Below are 16,885 nucleotides of genomic sequence, written 5' to 3' on the forward strand. Positions count from 1 at the left end.
AAATGTCCATAGCAGCACCATTCATTGTGAAAACAGGTAGAAACAACCCAAAGGTTCATCATTGAATGAATGGGTAAGCAACATGTGGCATGCCTGGGTTGCAGGCTCAATCCCTAGTAGGGGGCATGCAGGAGGCAGCTGATGGGTGATTCTCTCTTGTCATTGATGTTCCTAACTCTCCCTCTCTCTTCCTCTATCTGAAATCAGTAAAACATTATTTTTTTAAAAAGAGTAAATGGCTTGTACTTTTCCCAACGAGAATAAACAGCTTCAATCACCTTCCTCGGGAGACGATAGCAGAACTCCGTTAGTGCCCTTTGCCAACCACACCCAAAGGCAGACGAAGTTAAGGAAATAAATCTCACTTTGAACATCTGCATGAAGCTCATGCATATTCTATTAAGAAACTCCCCTAAGGCCGCCCTGCATGGCCAGCCTTTAACCGGCTGGAAATGAAGGCCCCAGCATGCACTCTCCTCCTGAAGCACGCGCCTCTGCTCTTCACCTGCCTTTCTCCCTCTTCCTCCCCCACATGCATGCATCTCCTAAGCTTAAGGGACCTCTCAAGGGGAGGAATGGGCAGGGACAGTTCATCCTGGAAAACCCCCTTCTCTGACCAAGCGCCCTAGCCTAGGCTTCCTTACTCCACCCCCGTCCTTGTTTAATTGGCCTGTGGATGAAAAGGGGCCAAATGCTAACCTGACAAGTTCAAGGAAGGCCTGCACTGTGGCCTTGCAAACACAGAGACCTAAAATAATCACAAGCATGGTCTGAAATTAAAAAATTTTAACTAAAAGCAGTTTATGGGAGGTAGTCCTGTCCCAGGCTAGAATCTTCCCTGACAAAAGTCAGTCTTTACCTTAATGGAGCGATGATAACATGCTTTTGGAAGGTCAGGGTGCTCCCCTTTCTCTGGACACCTCAGGACACAACCAATGCACCAGAGCAGAGACTACAAACCCTCTGGGTGTTATTTTTATTATGTTATTTTGTTGTAGGCAGCAGGAATGGTACCAGGTGTCTGACCTGTGGGGTCTGACCAAACCTGGGTTCAGCAAACTCGGTACTTGGGTTTTTATTAGGAAAGAATTCAGAGCCAAGATCCAAACTGTAAGAGAACATTTATTTGGTGAACCACAGAGGCAGAGGAAGTAATCCCTAGAAGAAATGGGCTTAGGAAACGTGATGGGCGGGCCCTTGGAGCTTCGGAGTTGGGAAGCTAATGATAACCTGCCTGGGGTCCTGAGAGGGAGGAGGAGTGGGAAGGGAAGTTAAGGGAAAGGCACAGCTGTGCTCCTGGGAGAGAGAGCGTACTGGGTCCTCTGTCCTAAGGGTTTTTAAAAATATATTTTTAAAATTGATTTCAGAGAGGAAGGGAGAGGGAGAGAGAGATAGAAACATCAATGATGAGAGAGAATAATTGATTGGCTTCTTTCTGCACGCCCCCATCTGGGGGGATCGAGGCCGCAACCCAGGCATGTACCCTTGACCGGAATGGAACCTGGGACCCTTCAGTGTGCAGGCCGACACTCTATCCACTGAGCCAAACCAGCCAGGGCACAAGGAACCTCTTGGTTCATGAGTTGGTGCTCAACCACGGAGTCACATAGGCCGGACAGGATTTAAACGTTTTTTATTTAAATAAGTAGTGCTAGATCTATAGAATATCAATTGGGGGAAGGGAGAAGAACCTTGACTCCTACCTCAAACACAAAAAAATCAATTTGAGATGCATTATAGACCTAAATGTAAAAGGTACAATTCTAGAAAATAACAGCAGGAATATTGTGACCATGAGATAGGTAAATATTCTTATGAAGAGACAAAAAGTACTAAAGAGAAAGGCTGATAAATTGATAAATTGGTGTCATTAAATTTAAGACATGGAAAGATGCCATTAAGAAAGTAAAAGGCAAATAGCAGTGAGGAGAATAGCCATAGACATAAAAGGCGAATATGCTAAGTGTCCTTCCCACTGTCCGACCAGTCGCTATGCTGCATAATGAGCACCAGGGGGCAGATGCTCAACACAGGAGCTGCCATGATGCACATGTGCCATTTACAGAGAAATGGCAGCGCAGACCTGGCCAACAAAGCAACACTCGGCTTCCCCCAATTGGGACACAGGCCCCACCACCACCCCGGGGCGACAGCCCACCAAATCGCAGCCGAGACCCCATGGCCAGCCCAGAAACCGTTGCTGAGTGTCAACCAAATTCACGATTGACAATGACAGATCGAAACACGTGCGTGCGATTGGCTCCAGTGAGAATTTAATATGTATTGCGCATGCGCGTGTCAACTTAGCCTTTTATAGATATAGAATAAACTTGCTTAATTAGACCTTTCTGAGGTAGCTAAACTTTTTCCAGCCCAGTGAAGCACCCCAACTTCTCTTTCAGGTAATTGTCAGCAACACGGCAGTAAATATCAACACGAAGCACATTATTATTGTAGATCACACAGGGAGAACAAAGGGTAAAATATGTAACTGCAGCAGTGTTTGACTATATTCTGTGCAGTGAGAAAACCTGAAGTCATTTTCAAGGTCCACCATTTCTTACTTCTTTTCAGTCGGGTCAAGTTTCTAAGCTTCCTAAATCTCCGTTTTCCAGCTAATGAAAAGAAAACTGGATTCCCCTGAATCTCCTATCTACCTACTCCAGGACTTCTGTGAGGATCAAATGAGATGAGGAATGGGAAAACGCTTCACAGACATTTGGTTAAAGTGTAAAATGTTTCCACTTGGCTATAAAGCAAGTTGTGTTCCTGGGCTGAAGAAACTCCAAGGAGGCTAGTTGCTAGGGAGAGGAAGCTGGGCGTTGCTACGTGATGTCATTACCCAGAGCCCTTCTATAACCCAAATGATTGATGTCATTATTTGGCAGAAAGCCTCTTTGTCTAAGTAGCATTAAAGTTTGTTACTAAGGCGACTGAGGCTGTGAGCTCAGATGCAGCAGCTGTGAGAGGCTGTGGGCCCAGAGGCAGCGCAGCTCCTCAGATGATGGCTCCTATGTTGGAGGCTGCTGCTGTGGAGGGAAGATGTACTGTTACCTAGCTGGTGTGCAGCTACCTACTGTAGGGCCTTTGCTTTGGAGAACTGCTTTGTCTAATGGCTACTTGGGATACATGGTCACTGGTTCCTACAATAAAGACTCTCTTACTAGTATATATCCACGACCTCTCATGGCTTCTCCGTCTACTGCCCGGCGTCCCAGAAGGTCCAGCCCCTGGCAGAGAGGCTTGGACCAACAGTTGGCGTAGTAGGGCAGGATCAGGGCCTGTGCTCCCACACTTGGACCAGTCGGCAGGATGGAGCAGGGAGTGCTTCCAACAATAGTACAGTGAGCAGGGTTCAAGGAGGAACTTGCTCTGACACTCGGCGCTGTGAGCAGGATTCAGAAGTATGTGCGGGTTTGAGGAGCGAGTGCTCCCACAACAGCGAACAAAGCTCAAAGTGAGTAGAAGGAAGGAAATAATGAAGACCAGAGTGGAAATAAATGAAAGAGAGTCTAAAACAACAACACAAAAGTTCAATGAAACTTAAAAGCAACAAGAGAAAATTTACTCATCACACACAGGGAAGCAACCATATGATTAGTGGCTAACTTCTTACCACAAAGAACGGTGTCGGGACTTCCAGTCTCCTATGCAGCATGCAAGGAGCTTAGGAGTTGCCCTTTCATCAGATCTTAAATCACATTTGCAAAGTCCCTTTTACCATATAAGTAAGATAACATATACTACTAATAGATTCTGGGGACTGGGGACATCTTCCAGGTATATTCAGGGCATAACACAAACATTAATATACAGATCCAAGAAACTCAATGAACTCCCGAGTAGGATAAACACAAACAGATACATCAGAGTAAAACTATTGACAGACACAAAAAACTTAAAAGCAACAAGAGAAAATTTGCTCATCACACACAGGGAAGCAACCATATGACTAGTGGCTAACTTTTTATGTAAAGAATGGTGTCGGGACTTCAGTCTCCTATGCAGCATGCGAGGAGCTTAGAAGCTGCCCTTTCATCATCATAAGTAAAAAGCTGAACAAACTGAAAAGTCAACCAACTCTTGCCCTGGCCAGTGTCCTCAGTGGTTAGAGCAGCGGCCTGTGCATCCAAGGGTCTCGGGTTCGATTCCTGATCAAGGACACGTACCTGGATTGCAGGTCGGAGTGTCTGGGCGGCAACCACCAATGTGTCTCTCTCACAGCTATGTTTCTCTCTCTCCTCTCTTTCACTCTCTCCTCTCTCTCTTTCACTCTCTCGCTCTCTTTCTACCCTCCTTTCCTCCCTCCTTTCCTCTCTCTCTAAAAACATGGATGGAAAAAAATATCCTCAGGTGAGGATTAACAACAACAACAATCAACTCTTCGTAGATCCATCAGTTGAGGTCAAATGGAAAACTGCTGTCTCCACCCCCGCCAATGGAGAGGCAGGTGGATGCACAGAATCACAGCTGACTGGAGCAGAAGCCTGGGGTAGGAAAACCTGGACTGTAATCGACAAACTGCTGGAGGCTGAGTGTGGACAGTCTGAGAGTTCAAAACGCCAGAGGAACCCAATCAAAAGGGGCCCACACTGTTGTGAGTTTTACCCCCAGAGCTCTAGGAGGCCCTCACAGTGAATGTTGGAGAAAAATCCCCTGTGCTCCTGGTAGGGGGAGTGGGAAAGTAATGATTTTGAAATATGTCAGCGCGTCCTGTTCTTGCTGAGGCCTCCCCTCAGGGAAACTGTTACCAGAGCCTAAGCTACCTAGGGACAGGGACCTACCTAACTCCCCTCTTTCTAGCCATCCTGACCCACCTAAGAGGAGGAAAACAACAAACAAAAGCTGAGAAGCCCTGGTGGAGTTCTCAGTCCGGGGCATAGTCTCACCAAAAGACTCGGGCCCAGTCGTGGAAGGATATAATGCTTGCCTTGCCCTACATAACTACAGGCCTCTGGACTGCAGTTCTTCTGAACGAGTATCATGTCTGCCTTCAACAAAACATGACCAGGCATATTGAAAGGCAAAAACATACAGTTTGAAAAGACTGAACAGCATCAAAACCAGAGTCAGATATGACAGGGAAGTTGGAATTATCAGACTAGTAACTTTTATTTTTAAAAAAGATATATTTCGATTGATCTCAGAGAGGAAGGGAGAGGGAGAGAGATAGAAATACTAGTGATAATGCCCTAACCCAGGGGTGGGCAACCCTTAGCACGCGTGCCAAACATGGCACGCCAGTAACTTTTGCTGGCACGTGAAACCCTCTCTTATAATCTTCCATTTACAATTTTTTTCTTAATATCGACTTTTTTATTTTTCAGATAAATTCAGTGTAGGTGCATCTTAGATAAATAAATAATTTTACATAACAAGTTATCTTAAAGACCATAGACATGGACTGACGAGAGAGGGGAAGAGCAGTTTCTATGCCTCTGCCTTAACTCTCCCTGCCTTCCTAGATCCAACCAGTGTTTTGGTTTCACCCACATACGCTTGTGAATCTTTGTTCTCAGTGATGAATTTTGTTAAGTCTCGTAACAGGAGTAGCCTGACGGATGAAAGTAGTAGCTCGTGCATATCTCTGAAGGTCACGAAATACAAACCGGATGTAAAATCTCTGTCATCAGTGATGCAGCAGCAAAAGTCCCACTGATAATGTCAAACGGAGTCATAAAGTTTTCTGTCGGACTATCAGTGTACATGTATACATTAAAAATAAATGTATTTTTCATCATCATATACTGTGTTTTTGTCGCTCGAATGAATTTTTATTATTTCTTCAAGGTTCTTCACATACGCACACCTTAAGAGATATCACGTAGGCGTAACATGTTCTCAAAAAATTAGGGTTGGCACGCAGAAGAATTTTGAGTCAGAGATTTTGCTGGTTTTGGCACGCAATCACAAAAAGGTTGCCCACTCCTGCCCTAACCGGTTTGGCTCACTGGATAGAACGTCGGCCTGCGGACTGAAGAGTCCCAGGTTCGATTCCAGTCAAGGGCATGGACCTTGGTTGCAGGCACATCCCCAGTAGGGGGTGTGCAGGAGGCAGCTGATTGATGTTTCTCTCTTAATGATGTTTCTAACTCTCTATCCCTCTCCCTTCTTCTCTGTAAAAAAATCAATAAAATATATTTAAAAAAAAGAAATACCAGTGATAACAGTCATTGATTGGCTGCCTCCAGCACACCCCACACTGGGGATTGAGCCCACAACCTGGGCATGTGCCCTGACCAGGAATCGAACTGTGACCTCCTGGTTCATAGGTCGATGCTCAACCACTGAGCAACACCGGCAGGCAGGCCAGTAATTATTAAAAACTATGATTAATATGCTAAGGACTTTAAGGAAAGAGTATGTAAATGCAAGAACAGATGGATACTATAAGCAGAGATGGAAAATGTAGGAAAGAATAAAAACAAAATTATAGTGATTTAAAAACACTATATGAGAAAAAAAAATAACAAAAAATAAATAAATAAAAACACTGTATGAGAAAAGAAAAAAACTTTGATGGGCTCATTAGTCAACTAGGCATGGTTGAGAGAGGAACCTCTAAGCTTGAAAATACGACCATAGAAATTTCCAAAACTGAAAAGCACAAAGACAGAGCAGAGTATCCAAGAACTGTGGAACAACTACAATGTATGTCACGTGTAATGGCAATGGCAGAAGGGGAAAACCCAGAAGCAATATGTGAGGCAGTAATGATTGAGAATGTTTCCAAATTCATCTGAGACACCAAATCACAGATCCAGGAATCTCAGAGCACACCAAGTAAGGGAATGTAACCCCACAAAAGAAGCCCACGGACACATGATTCCTAGGAATACCACAGTTAAACTTCAGAAAATCAGAGGGAAAAAACATATTGAAGCCAAAAGAAGAAAACAACTTACCTGTAGGTAAGAACTACATCTGACTGAACATAGTGGAGTGAAATATTTAGTTTGGAGAGGGGAAAACAAGCCTACCAGCCTAGAATTCTGTGCCCTGCAAAATTATCCTTCAAAATTGAAGGAGCAATAAAGACTTCTCAGACAAAAATGAAAGGAATTTGTTGCCAGTAGACTTGCCTTAAAAGAACTGTTACAAATTCTCATTCAGACCATGTGGCTCAGTGGTTGAGCATCGACCCATGAACCAAAAGGTTGCTGGTTTGATTCTCAGTCAGGGCATATGCCTGGGCTTCAGGCTTGATCCCCAATCCCTGGTAGAGGGTGTGCAGGAGGCAGCCAATTAATGATGTTTCTCTCTCATCAATATTTCTATCTCTCTGTCCCTCTCCCTTCCTCTCTAAAAATCAATAAAAACATATATATATATATATATATATATATATATATAATATGCATATATATATTACAATAAAAGAGAAACATGTAAATTGACCATCCCTCTGCTATGCTCACCAGCCAATCAGGAGTATGCAAATTAATCCAACAAAGATGGTAGGTTAATTTGCATACACAGGCCTCCGGCGGAGAGCAGAGCAGGAGAGCCAGAGGCTTGGGGGGACGTGGCTCCCTCGGTCGCTATCCCCAAGCTGCTGGGTGGAGAGCAGAGCGGAAGAGCCGGAGGCTTGAGGAGACGTTGCTCTCTCGGTTGCTCCCAGCGGAAGGGAAGCCCAGAGCGCGGGGAGCACCAGGAATGCTGGGAATCATAGTTCTGGTAGCAGACGGATCTCTAGGAGCAAAAGTGAGCCTGGAACAAGTTACTGTTGCGGTGGGGGATGGAGGGAAAGCAAAGGTGAGAGACATAAGTAAAATCAGAGTGTCTAGGAAAAATTAAAGGGAAGATATCCTAAAACTTCCAGGAAATCTCCACCAATGAAGTAAAGGAAAAATAAATGCCTCTATTATTCTGTCAGCAACAAACCAAACTGAGTTGGGGGGGGGTCTCAGACAATTCACTCATATAATTGAAAAGACAGACAGAAACTCCTGGATTGGAGAGGGCTCCCAGATTGGAGAGGGTGCAGGTTGGGCTGAGGGACCCCCCACACCCCCCAATGCATGAATGTCGTGCACTGAGCCTCTAGTATATATATATATTAGATATATATTATATATATTAAATGTTCTTATTGATTTCAACAAGGAAGGGAGAGGGAGAGAGAGATAAAAACATCAATGATGAGAGAGAGACATTGATCAGCTGCCTCCTGCACACCCACTACTGGGGATCGAGCCCACAGCTGGGCATGTGCCCTTGACCGGAATAGAACCCTTCATGCCATAGGTTGGAACTCTATTCACTGAGCCAAACTGGCTAGGGCTAAAAACAGTGGTTAAGCGTTAACCCATGAACCAGGAGGTCACAGTTTGATTCCCAGTCAGGGCACATGCCTGGGTTGCAGGCTCCATCCCCACTGTGAGATGTGCAGGAGGTAGCAGACCAATGATTCTCATCATTGATGTTTCTACCTTTCTCCCTCTCCCTTCCTCTCTGAAATCAATAAAAGTATATTTTATAAAAAATTTCTTCAGAGAGAAAATGATACAAGTCAGAAACTCAGGTCTACATAAAGAAGGAAAGTACTCTGGTGAAGGAACAAGTGAAAGTAAAATAATAACATATTTTCCTTATGAATTGACTTGACAGACCACAGTTTGCTCAAGGGCTGGCTTGATCTGTTCTTCCAAGTTCCACTTGGCTCAGCTCCACAGGGAGAAGGGAGCATCGCTAGAAGCCTGGGCCTTGATGTGTGTCTCTGACAGCACAGCTGTGTAGCTCGGGGAGGAATGCAGCTCTTCCCCTCCCATGGCCCAGCCCCTGCCAGACCAAAGCAAGGCTTTCTTGATTTGTTTGCCCAAGTCCTAGTGGCTTCGTCCTGCCAAGCTTGCTCCTGCAGTGGGGACAGCTGGCTGCACCCAGCCTGAACCTGCGGGTGCTTCTCAGGCAGAGAAGGGTTGGAGACTAGCAGAGCCTGAGTGCTACGGCCCTGCAGGAGGGCCACATTCTCTCCACTGACTGCCCGACTATGGTGCTCCCAAGTAGGGGGCCCAATAGCCCCATCCCACCAACCAGATCGCCCTGCCCTACCAAGCATGACCCAAGGAAAAGGGGTGTGCACAGCTCGGACCCACTCTACAGCCTTTCTCCGTAAGACTCTTGAGAAAGTCTAAGCAACTTAGGGGTGGGGTGCGGAGTAACTGGCAGCTGGACGCCGATCCCAGGAAGTCTGGGACTTTTATCCTCCTCCTGCTCAGAGCTTTAGGAAGCTAATGCTGGTACACAGCCTGTCCCCTCTTACACACCCCTAGGCCCAGCAGACACAGCCACAGACAGTGAATAGCGAAACCTTTATTGTTTTGTGACCCAGTGTCACCCCAATAAATTCAATAAAAAAGAAGAGATAAGTAAACAGGCTGAGAAAATGAAGGAATCTGACCAAGGTTGCACAGATAGTGAGCAGTGAAGCCAGGCTCTAATTCATCACTAATTGGGTTTATGGAGGGATGAATAAATGGAGTTTTGGCCTTCGGTGTTCTGGATGTTGTGGAACAGTGTGAGTGCACAGTATGAACTTGAGCAAGTTCCCTTTCCCTGGGCCTTAGTTTCTTTACACTCCCTTGTATCTTGACATTTTTATCATTTCCTTTTAAGTTTTGGTGATTTTTCAAGTAAAAAATCATATGATTCTCATTGTGAAAATATTCAAACATTATAAACTAGAGGCTCGGTGCACGAATTCATGCATGGGTGGGGTCCCTCGGCCTGGCTGGCAATCGGGGTCGATTGGGGCATCTTGCCTAGTCCTGATCGGGGCCATCAGGGCTGGCCAGTTGTGGGGAGAGTCCCCAATCAGGGAGGGACCGTGGGAGGTTGGCTGTGGGAGTGCACTGATCACCAGGGAGCAGCTCCTGCATGGAGCATCTGCCCCCTGGTGGTCAATGTGCATCATAGCAACCCACCAACTGGTTTGGTTGTTTGGTCACTTAGGCTTTTATATATAGACTAGAGGCCCAGTGCACAAAAATTTGTGTACTCAAGGGGTTCCCTCAGCCCGGCCTGTGCCCTCTCACAGTCTGGGACCCCTCGGGGCAGGGGTCCTCAAACTTTTTAAACAGGGGGCCAGTTCACTGTCCCTCAGACCGTTGGAGGGCCGGACTATAGTTTAAAAAAAAACTATGAACAAATTCCTATGCACACTGCACATATCTTATTTTGAAGTAAAAAAACAAAATGGGAACAAATACAGTATTTGTATTAGCATGTGGCCCGCAGGCCGTAGTTTGAGGACCCCTGCCTCGGGGAATGACCACCTGCTGGCTTAGGCCTGCTCTCTGAGGGATTGGGCCTAAGCTGGCAGTCAGACATCCCTCTGGCAGCCTGGGAGCCCTCGGGGGATGTCCACTTGCCAGTGCGGAGCAGACTTAAGCTGCAGTTGGACTTCCTTAGCGCTGCTGAGGAGGCGGGAGAGGCCCCCATCACCACCGTTGTACTGGCAGCCATCAGCCTGGCTTGTGGCTGAGCAGAGCTCCCCCTGTGGGAGCGCACTGACCACCTGGGGGCAGCTGCTGCATTGAGCGTCTGGTCCCTGGTGGTCAGTGTGTGTCATAGTGACCAGTCATTCCCCGTCGTAATGCTGTTAGGGTCAATTTGCATATTACTCTTTTATTATATAGGACAGAGGCCTGGTGCACGGGTGGGGGCCGGCTGGTTTGCCCTGAAGGATGTCCCGGATCAGGGTGGGGGTCCTGCTGGGGTGCCTGGCCAGCCTGGGTGAGGGGCTGATGGCTGTTTTCAGGCTGGTCAAGCCCTCCCCTCCCTGGGACCCTCACCCCATGGAGGTTTGGCCAGCCTGGGTGAGGGGCTGAGGGCCGTTTTCAGGCTGGCCAAGCCCCCTGGCGACAGAAGCTCCCAACCTCTCCTTTTTTTCTTTCATTCTAGGATTTATTTACCTTCTATAATTGAAACTTTGTAGCCTTGAGAGGAGCTCAGAGCTGGCCAGGGTGGGCAGGAGGGAAGCTTGGCTTCCTCCATCGCCAGGGGCAACCCAAGCCTCCTGCTCACTTCAGCTCTGTATCCACGGCTGGCTGAAAGCAGGTATCTGGGATTTATCTTCTATAATTGAAACTTTGTTGCTTTGAGTGGAGCTCAGAGCTGGCCGTGGCTGGCGGGAAGCTTGGCTTCCTCCATCATTGGGGCAACCAAGCTTCCTGCTTGCTCCAACTCCATGGCTGCCAGCCGCCATCTTGGTTGGGTTAATTTGCATATAGTCGCTCTGATTGGCTGGTGGGCGTGGCTTAAGGCCTAGTGAAGGTATGGTCAATTTGCACGTTTGTCTTTTATTAGTATAGATATAGATATATAGATTAACTTTACCTTTATTTTATTTTTTTAAAATATTTTATTGATTTTTTTAAAGAGAGGAAGGGAGAGGGATAGAGAGTTAGAAACATCGATGAGAGAGAAACATCAATCAGCTGCCTCCTGCACATCCCAAACTGGGTATGTGTCCGCAACCAAGGTACATGCCCTTGACCGGAATCGAACCTGGGACCTTTCAGTCTGCAGGCCAACACTCTATCCACTGAGCCAAACCGGTTAGGGCTAACTTTACCTTTAATGGGTTTGTTTCTTGTAGCCCTTTATATGTATCTGTATTTAGTATTATTTTTCATAAATGTGAACATACTGTATTTTTCTACAATTTGTTTTATTCACTTATATACTTCTCACATTAGTACTTATAGATCCTTCATTTTTAAAAACAATTGCATAGTATTTCCTAGAATGGCAATTTCATACTTTATTCAACCATCCTCCTATTAATGGTCATTTAAGGTGTTTTCAACTCCCTCCCTACAAAAAAGGCTGTACTAAAAAGCTTTGTCCGTGACTCTTTTGGAAATTGTTTCTGAAGGATACATTGTTTTGATTTATCTATGTGTAAGGCTATTATGATTACAGAGCTTTTAAAATAATTATTTAAAGCTTTAGTAGAGCACTTAGCAATTCTCCCATTATTAAATCACATATCGATAAATATGCTATTATGAATGTTAGGGCCCTGAATTCTAAGTACACATTCTTGAAAGCAAATCATATGTGTAAGCCCAGTAATATTGGAATATTCCTTACATATGATATTTATAGAGGTGAATCACATATAATTTGTAATTGCTAAGTTATTGACTATTAGTGATTTCACATTTTAGTAAACTGATATTCATTTCTGTAACACTAGAGGCCTGATGCACAAATTCGTGCACAGGTGGGGTGCCTCAGCCTGGCCAGCGATTGGGGCCAATTGGGGCCATCTCACCCAGTTTGATGGGCTGGCTGGCCAACCTCCCCGGGGGAGAGGAGGGTGAAGAGACCATGGGAGGTTGGCTGTGGGAGCACACTGACCACCAGGGGACAGCTCCTGCCTTGAGCACCTGCCTCCTGGTGGTCAGTGTGCGTAATAGTGACTGGTTGTTTGGTCTACCGGTTGTAACGGTCACTTAGGCTTTTACTAATATATATACTAGAGGCCCTGTGCACGAAATTCGTGCACTCAGGAGGGATGGTGTCCTTCAGCCCAGCCTGTACCCTCTCACAATCAGGGTCCCCTAGGCCTGTCCTGAGATCAGGGCCTATCCAGGGCTTTCCTTCCCCCGGCTACAGGCAACTGGCCCCATCCCTGCCACTGCCACTGCTTGCCATCTGTGCAGCGCTGCCCCACACTCCCCTGCCACCTGTGGCCTCCCTCTGCAGGCAACAGGTGTGGGGTGTGATGGCTTGGCTGGCCTGGGTCTCCCTCTTTCTTTGCTGGGGACGGGGCCAGCCCTGCAAGGGGCCGTCTGCCTACCTGTTCACCCCTAACCACTTGCCTGCCTACCTGATCGCCCCTAACCACTCTGCCTGATCGTCCCTAACCACTCTGCCTGATCACCCCTAACCGCTTGCTTAGGGGTGGGGCCAGCCTGGCAAGGGGCCATCTGCCTACCTGATCACCCCTAACCGCTGGCCTGCCTGCCTGATCGCCCCTCGACGAGGGGCCGTGGTGGTTCTGGTCTCTGGTCTACCTATTATATAGGATATCCATAGGGTGCCTTACTTAACCAGCATTTTATTCTGAGAATGGTCTTAAAAGTTTGTTTGGGGCCCTGGCTGGTAGGTCAATGCTTAGAGCGTTGACCTGCACACTGAAGGATTGTGGGTTAGATTCCTGGTCAAGGGCACATACCTGGGTTTCAGGTTTGCTCTGTCCCTGGTTGGGCACATGTGGGAGGCAACCAGTCTATGTGTCTCACATAGATGTTTCTCTCTCTCTTTCTCCTCCTCCCCCCCCACCCCCCCTTCAATTCTGTCTGAAAAGCAATGGAAAAAATATCCCCAGGTGAGGATTAACAACAACAAAAAAGTTTGTTTGGGTTAATTAATTCAACAGATAATTTTGAGAACTTGCATGTAGCCAGTACTCCTCTGGGCCTGGGAGGGCACAGAAGTAAATAAAATACACAAAAACCATTACCCTCGTGGAGTTTTTATGCTACAGAGGGAATGAATAATAATACATTCTTTTGAGAAAAAGCAGGGAAAGGGATGGAGAACTTGGGGAGCCGGAGGGGTATGATTTTCATTAGGGTGGAAGGTAGAGGGCCTGACGGCGCAGGCAGAGTCTGCTGACCCTGGAGGAGGGGGGCGGGGGGTGTCACGGAGTCTGGGAGAGAACATGTTGCAGGCAGAGGGGACGAGGCCGAGAGGCCAGTGTTCTCGGCAATTCGTTCCGACCACACTCGCTCCATTCCGGTCCTCAGACCGTTAACCTGCCGCTCCCACCGGGCCGGTACCCGAACGCTGGGACGTGCGGGAGCTGGGGCGTGCGGGAGCTGCGGGCCTCCGGCGGGGGCGCAGCAACGCCTGGCGGGTCAGGTCAGGTCCCAGAGCTTTTGGGCCTTTGCTCCCCGAAGACATGACATCGTCTTTAAAGATCTTTTCCCAACCAGCCCTCCTGGTTCTGTCATGGTGTCTGATGAGGCCTTGCTGTCCAGGGAGCCCCTGGCTCTGGAAATGCAGCTGTAAGCGTAAAATAGTAGTTTTACAGTCTTTTTGTCTAAAGACTGTAAAGTGTTTTATTGAATAAATCTACAATGTTGCTCACATGCTGAAATGATAGACTGGCTATACTGGATGAAAGTTTTTACGACTTAATGTCATTCGTTTTCATTTTTCAAAATGTGGCTATTGGAACAAGCAAGAGGAGCCCTGCGGCTTCCGCGCCGTCTATCCGGATGGCGCCGGGCTGGCGGCGCGCCCCGTGGGAGGACCAGCCTCTTCCTCGCAGCGGCGCCCGCAGGCGGCGGCCGCGCAACCCTCGGAGGGACCACCGCGCGCCCGGCGTCAGGGGGGCTGAGGGGCCTCGCCCGCGGCTCAGCGAGGCTGCGGGGACCCGCGCCGCCCAGCTCGTCGCCCCGCCTCTTTGCAGCAAAGCACGGCCGGGGCGAGCCGGTTCCGGGACCGCGCCACCCCTCCTCCCCAGTTCGCGGCCGGAGACCGGAAGCGGGAGGCGGTCCCGAGCCAGACGGACGGCGCTGACAACCAACCACCGCTGCCGCTGGTGACGCAAGCCAGCGGACGACCAATGGCGTGAGCGCGGGGCGGTGCCTCTCGGCTCCCACCCCTCCCGCTGCGCCGTCCCGGGAGCGGGGGGCTGGGCCTGGCGGCTGGACCTGCGCTGGTGGCGCCGTGGCCTCGCGCCAGCACCGCCGCGCAGCACCATCTTTGTCCGCCGGCCCGTGGCCCGCCTTTGTCCCGCGCCCGTCCCGCCGCTGGCCCGGCCGCCGAGCAGCCCCGCGCCGCGCTGGCGTCGTCCTCGTCCCCTTCGCCGCCCCCCGCGCGTGGCCGGGCCCTGCCCCCCATGGTGTCCCGGCCCGAGCCCGAGAGCGAGGCCATGGACGCGGAGCTGGTGGTGGCGCCGCCGGGCTGCACGCACCTGAGCAGCTTCAAGGTGGACAACTGGAAGCAGAACCTGCGCGCCATCTACCAGTGCTTCGTGTGGGGCGGCACGGCCGAGGCCCGCAGGCGCAAGGTGAGCCCGGCTGCAGCCGCGGGGCCGGGGGCGGGCTCAGGGCGGGGGGTGCGCCTACGCCGACCCTCGGGCTGCGCGCGCCGGGGGCCTGACTGCGCTCGCGTCCCTCACTCCCCTCCCCCGCCACCCCTCCCCCCTCCCCCCTCCCCCCTCCCCCCGCCCCCTCCGCCTCCCCCTCCACTGCCTCCCCACTCCCCTCCCCCACCTCCCCCTCTGCCGCTCCCCGCCCCCTCCCCAGTACCCCTCCCCACTCTCTCTCGCCCGCCCCCCTCCCCAGTCCCCCTCCCCGGCCTCCCCCTCCGACGCTCCCCCGCCCCCTCCCCAGTCCCCCTCCCTCCCCCGTCGCCCTCTCTCTCTCTCTCTCGCCTCCCCGCCGCCCCGCCGCCTCCCCCTCCGCCTCCCCCGCTGCCCCTCCCCCGCCTGCCCCTCCCCCGCTGCCCCTCCCCCACCTCCCCCTCCGCCACTCCCTCGCCCCCTTCCCCCCTCCCCCTCCGCCCCTTCCCCGGTTTTTCCTCCGCCTGGGGCTGGGGGTCTGGGGTGGGGACTTTGGGGCGGATGAGGGCGGGTCTGGGAGGGCGTTTTCCTTCCCGGTTGGCCACCTAGTGCGAGGAGGCCGGTCTCTTACGTTCCAGAGTGGAGCCTCCCAGGAACCCTCCCGACTGGAAGGGTTCGGGTTCGGGTTCGGGGTGGATACACAGAAGAAATAAGACATAGATCTAATAGGGGGACAAAGGCTGCCGGGGCCGCGGGATCTGCGCGGCCGGTTCCCGCCCCCTGGAGGGCCTGCGGCTGTGGGTTGTGACCGCTGTGCGAGGCCGAGGCCCTCCCGGCCGGGCTGCAGGCTCGGGTGCCAGAGGGGTCGCTTGTTTGAACCGCTTGGTTCCGGCGCCCTTGGAGGTGGGGGGTGGGGGTGTGTGTGAGGCTACGGCCCTGTTAGGATGGTTGCTAGGAGACCGTATCCTCGGCTCAAGGATGCAGTTAGATTCTAACTGCATCCTTGTGCCAAGGATACAGGGGTGAGCAAACTTTTTGACTCCAGGGCCACAATGGGTTCTTAAACTGGACCGGAGGGCCGGAACAAAAGCATGGATGGAGTGTTTGTGTGAACTAATATAAATTCAAAGTAAACATCATTACATAAAAGGTTACGGTCTTTTTTTTTTTTAGTTTTATTCATTTCAAACGGGCCGTAGTTTGCCCACGGCTGATAGAAGCACTTGCAGTGCTGGAGGGAGGAGCGCATTGGACAGACTGTGAGGCTGGTGGGAGGCTGGACTTGGGGTGCTTTCTTCAGCGAGAAATGAGTCACCTCCAGCAGACACCGAGGAAATAATGTTTCTGTTGTGTTATGTGTAGATACACATTTCATCTCAGTGATTAGGCTTAATCCTTTGGAAATCAGAAAATACCGGTATTTTTTTATCTGAATAAGCCTTGGATTTTACAGTTAAATGCAGTTGTGCAGTTTACAGTTTGAGGTTGGGACTTAGGCAATGACCACCTTCAGTGGCATGTTTTTTTAATTATTTTTTTTAAGTGTAAAAGAGGTGTATTTGTACACACATCAATGAAGGAGGTCAGTCTTTTGTCAAGTAGAGAGGATCAAGATTCGTAAGTAGCTGATTGGGGACCACTACAGTGGGAAGACTTGCTCTGTCTTCAGATGTTGGTCTATTTACCTAACGCTTCTGCAGGCTTTCCCAGTGGATCCCTCCTCCTGGGCCTGACTTTCCAGTTCCTTACCATGTCCTAGCTGGCGTTGCAGGTGGTCTGTGTTACTCTTGTGTTCATCCAGGTATTTCCCATGAAGCATAAGACATATTCATTGTTGGCAGAAGCCATGGTCTTCAGGTC

General features: G+C 49.7%; 2 protein-coding genes across 3 annotated transcripts in view; one reads left to right on the plus strand and one right to left on the minus strand.

The window, feature by feature from the left end:
- The window catches only part of DHRS7B (dehydrogenase/reductase 7B), an 83,574-nt gene extending 68,504 nt beyond the window's left edge, over positions 1–15,070 (minus strand). The window contains exon 1 of the mRNA XM_036296452.1: positions 14,936–15,070. Within this exon, the coding sequence (XP_036152345.1) occupies positions 14,936–14,982 (47 nt within the window). The 5' untranslated portion in view covers positions 14,983–15,070. The remainder of the gene's footprint in view (positions 1–14,935) is intronic.
- USP22 (ubiquitin specific peptidase 22) overlaps positions 14,625–16,885 on the plus strand; it is an 86,333-nt gene continuing 84,072 nt past the window's right edge. The window contains exon 1 of one of the 2 annotated variants that reach the window (XM_036296451.1): positions 14,625–15,031. In XM_036296451.1, the coding sequence (XP_036152344.1) occupies positions 14,861–15,031 (171 nt within the window). In that variant the 5' untranslated portion in view covers positions 14,625–14,860. The remainder of the gene's footprint in view (positions 15,032–16,885) is intronic. The other variant, XM_036296450.1, reaches the window with a different exon arrangement.

The sequence above is a fragment of the Myotis myotis genome, unplaced genomic scaffold (assembly GCF_014108235.1).
Source record: "Myotis myotis isolate mMyoMyo1 unplaced genomic scaffold, mMyoMyo1.p scaffold_m19_p_29, whole genome shotgun sequence".
NCBI lineage: Eukaryota > Metazoa > Chordata > Mammalia > Chiroptera > Vespertilionidae > Myotis > Myotis myotis.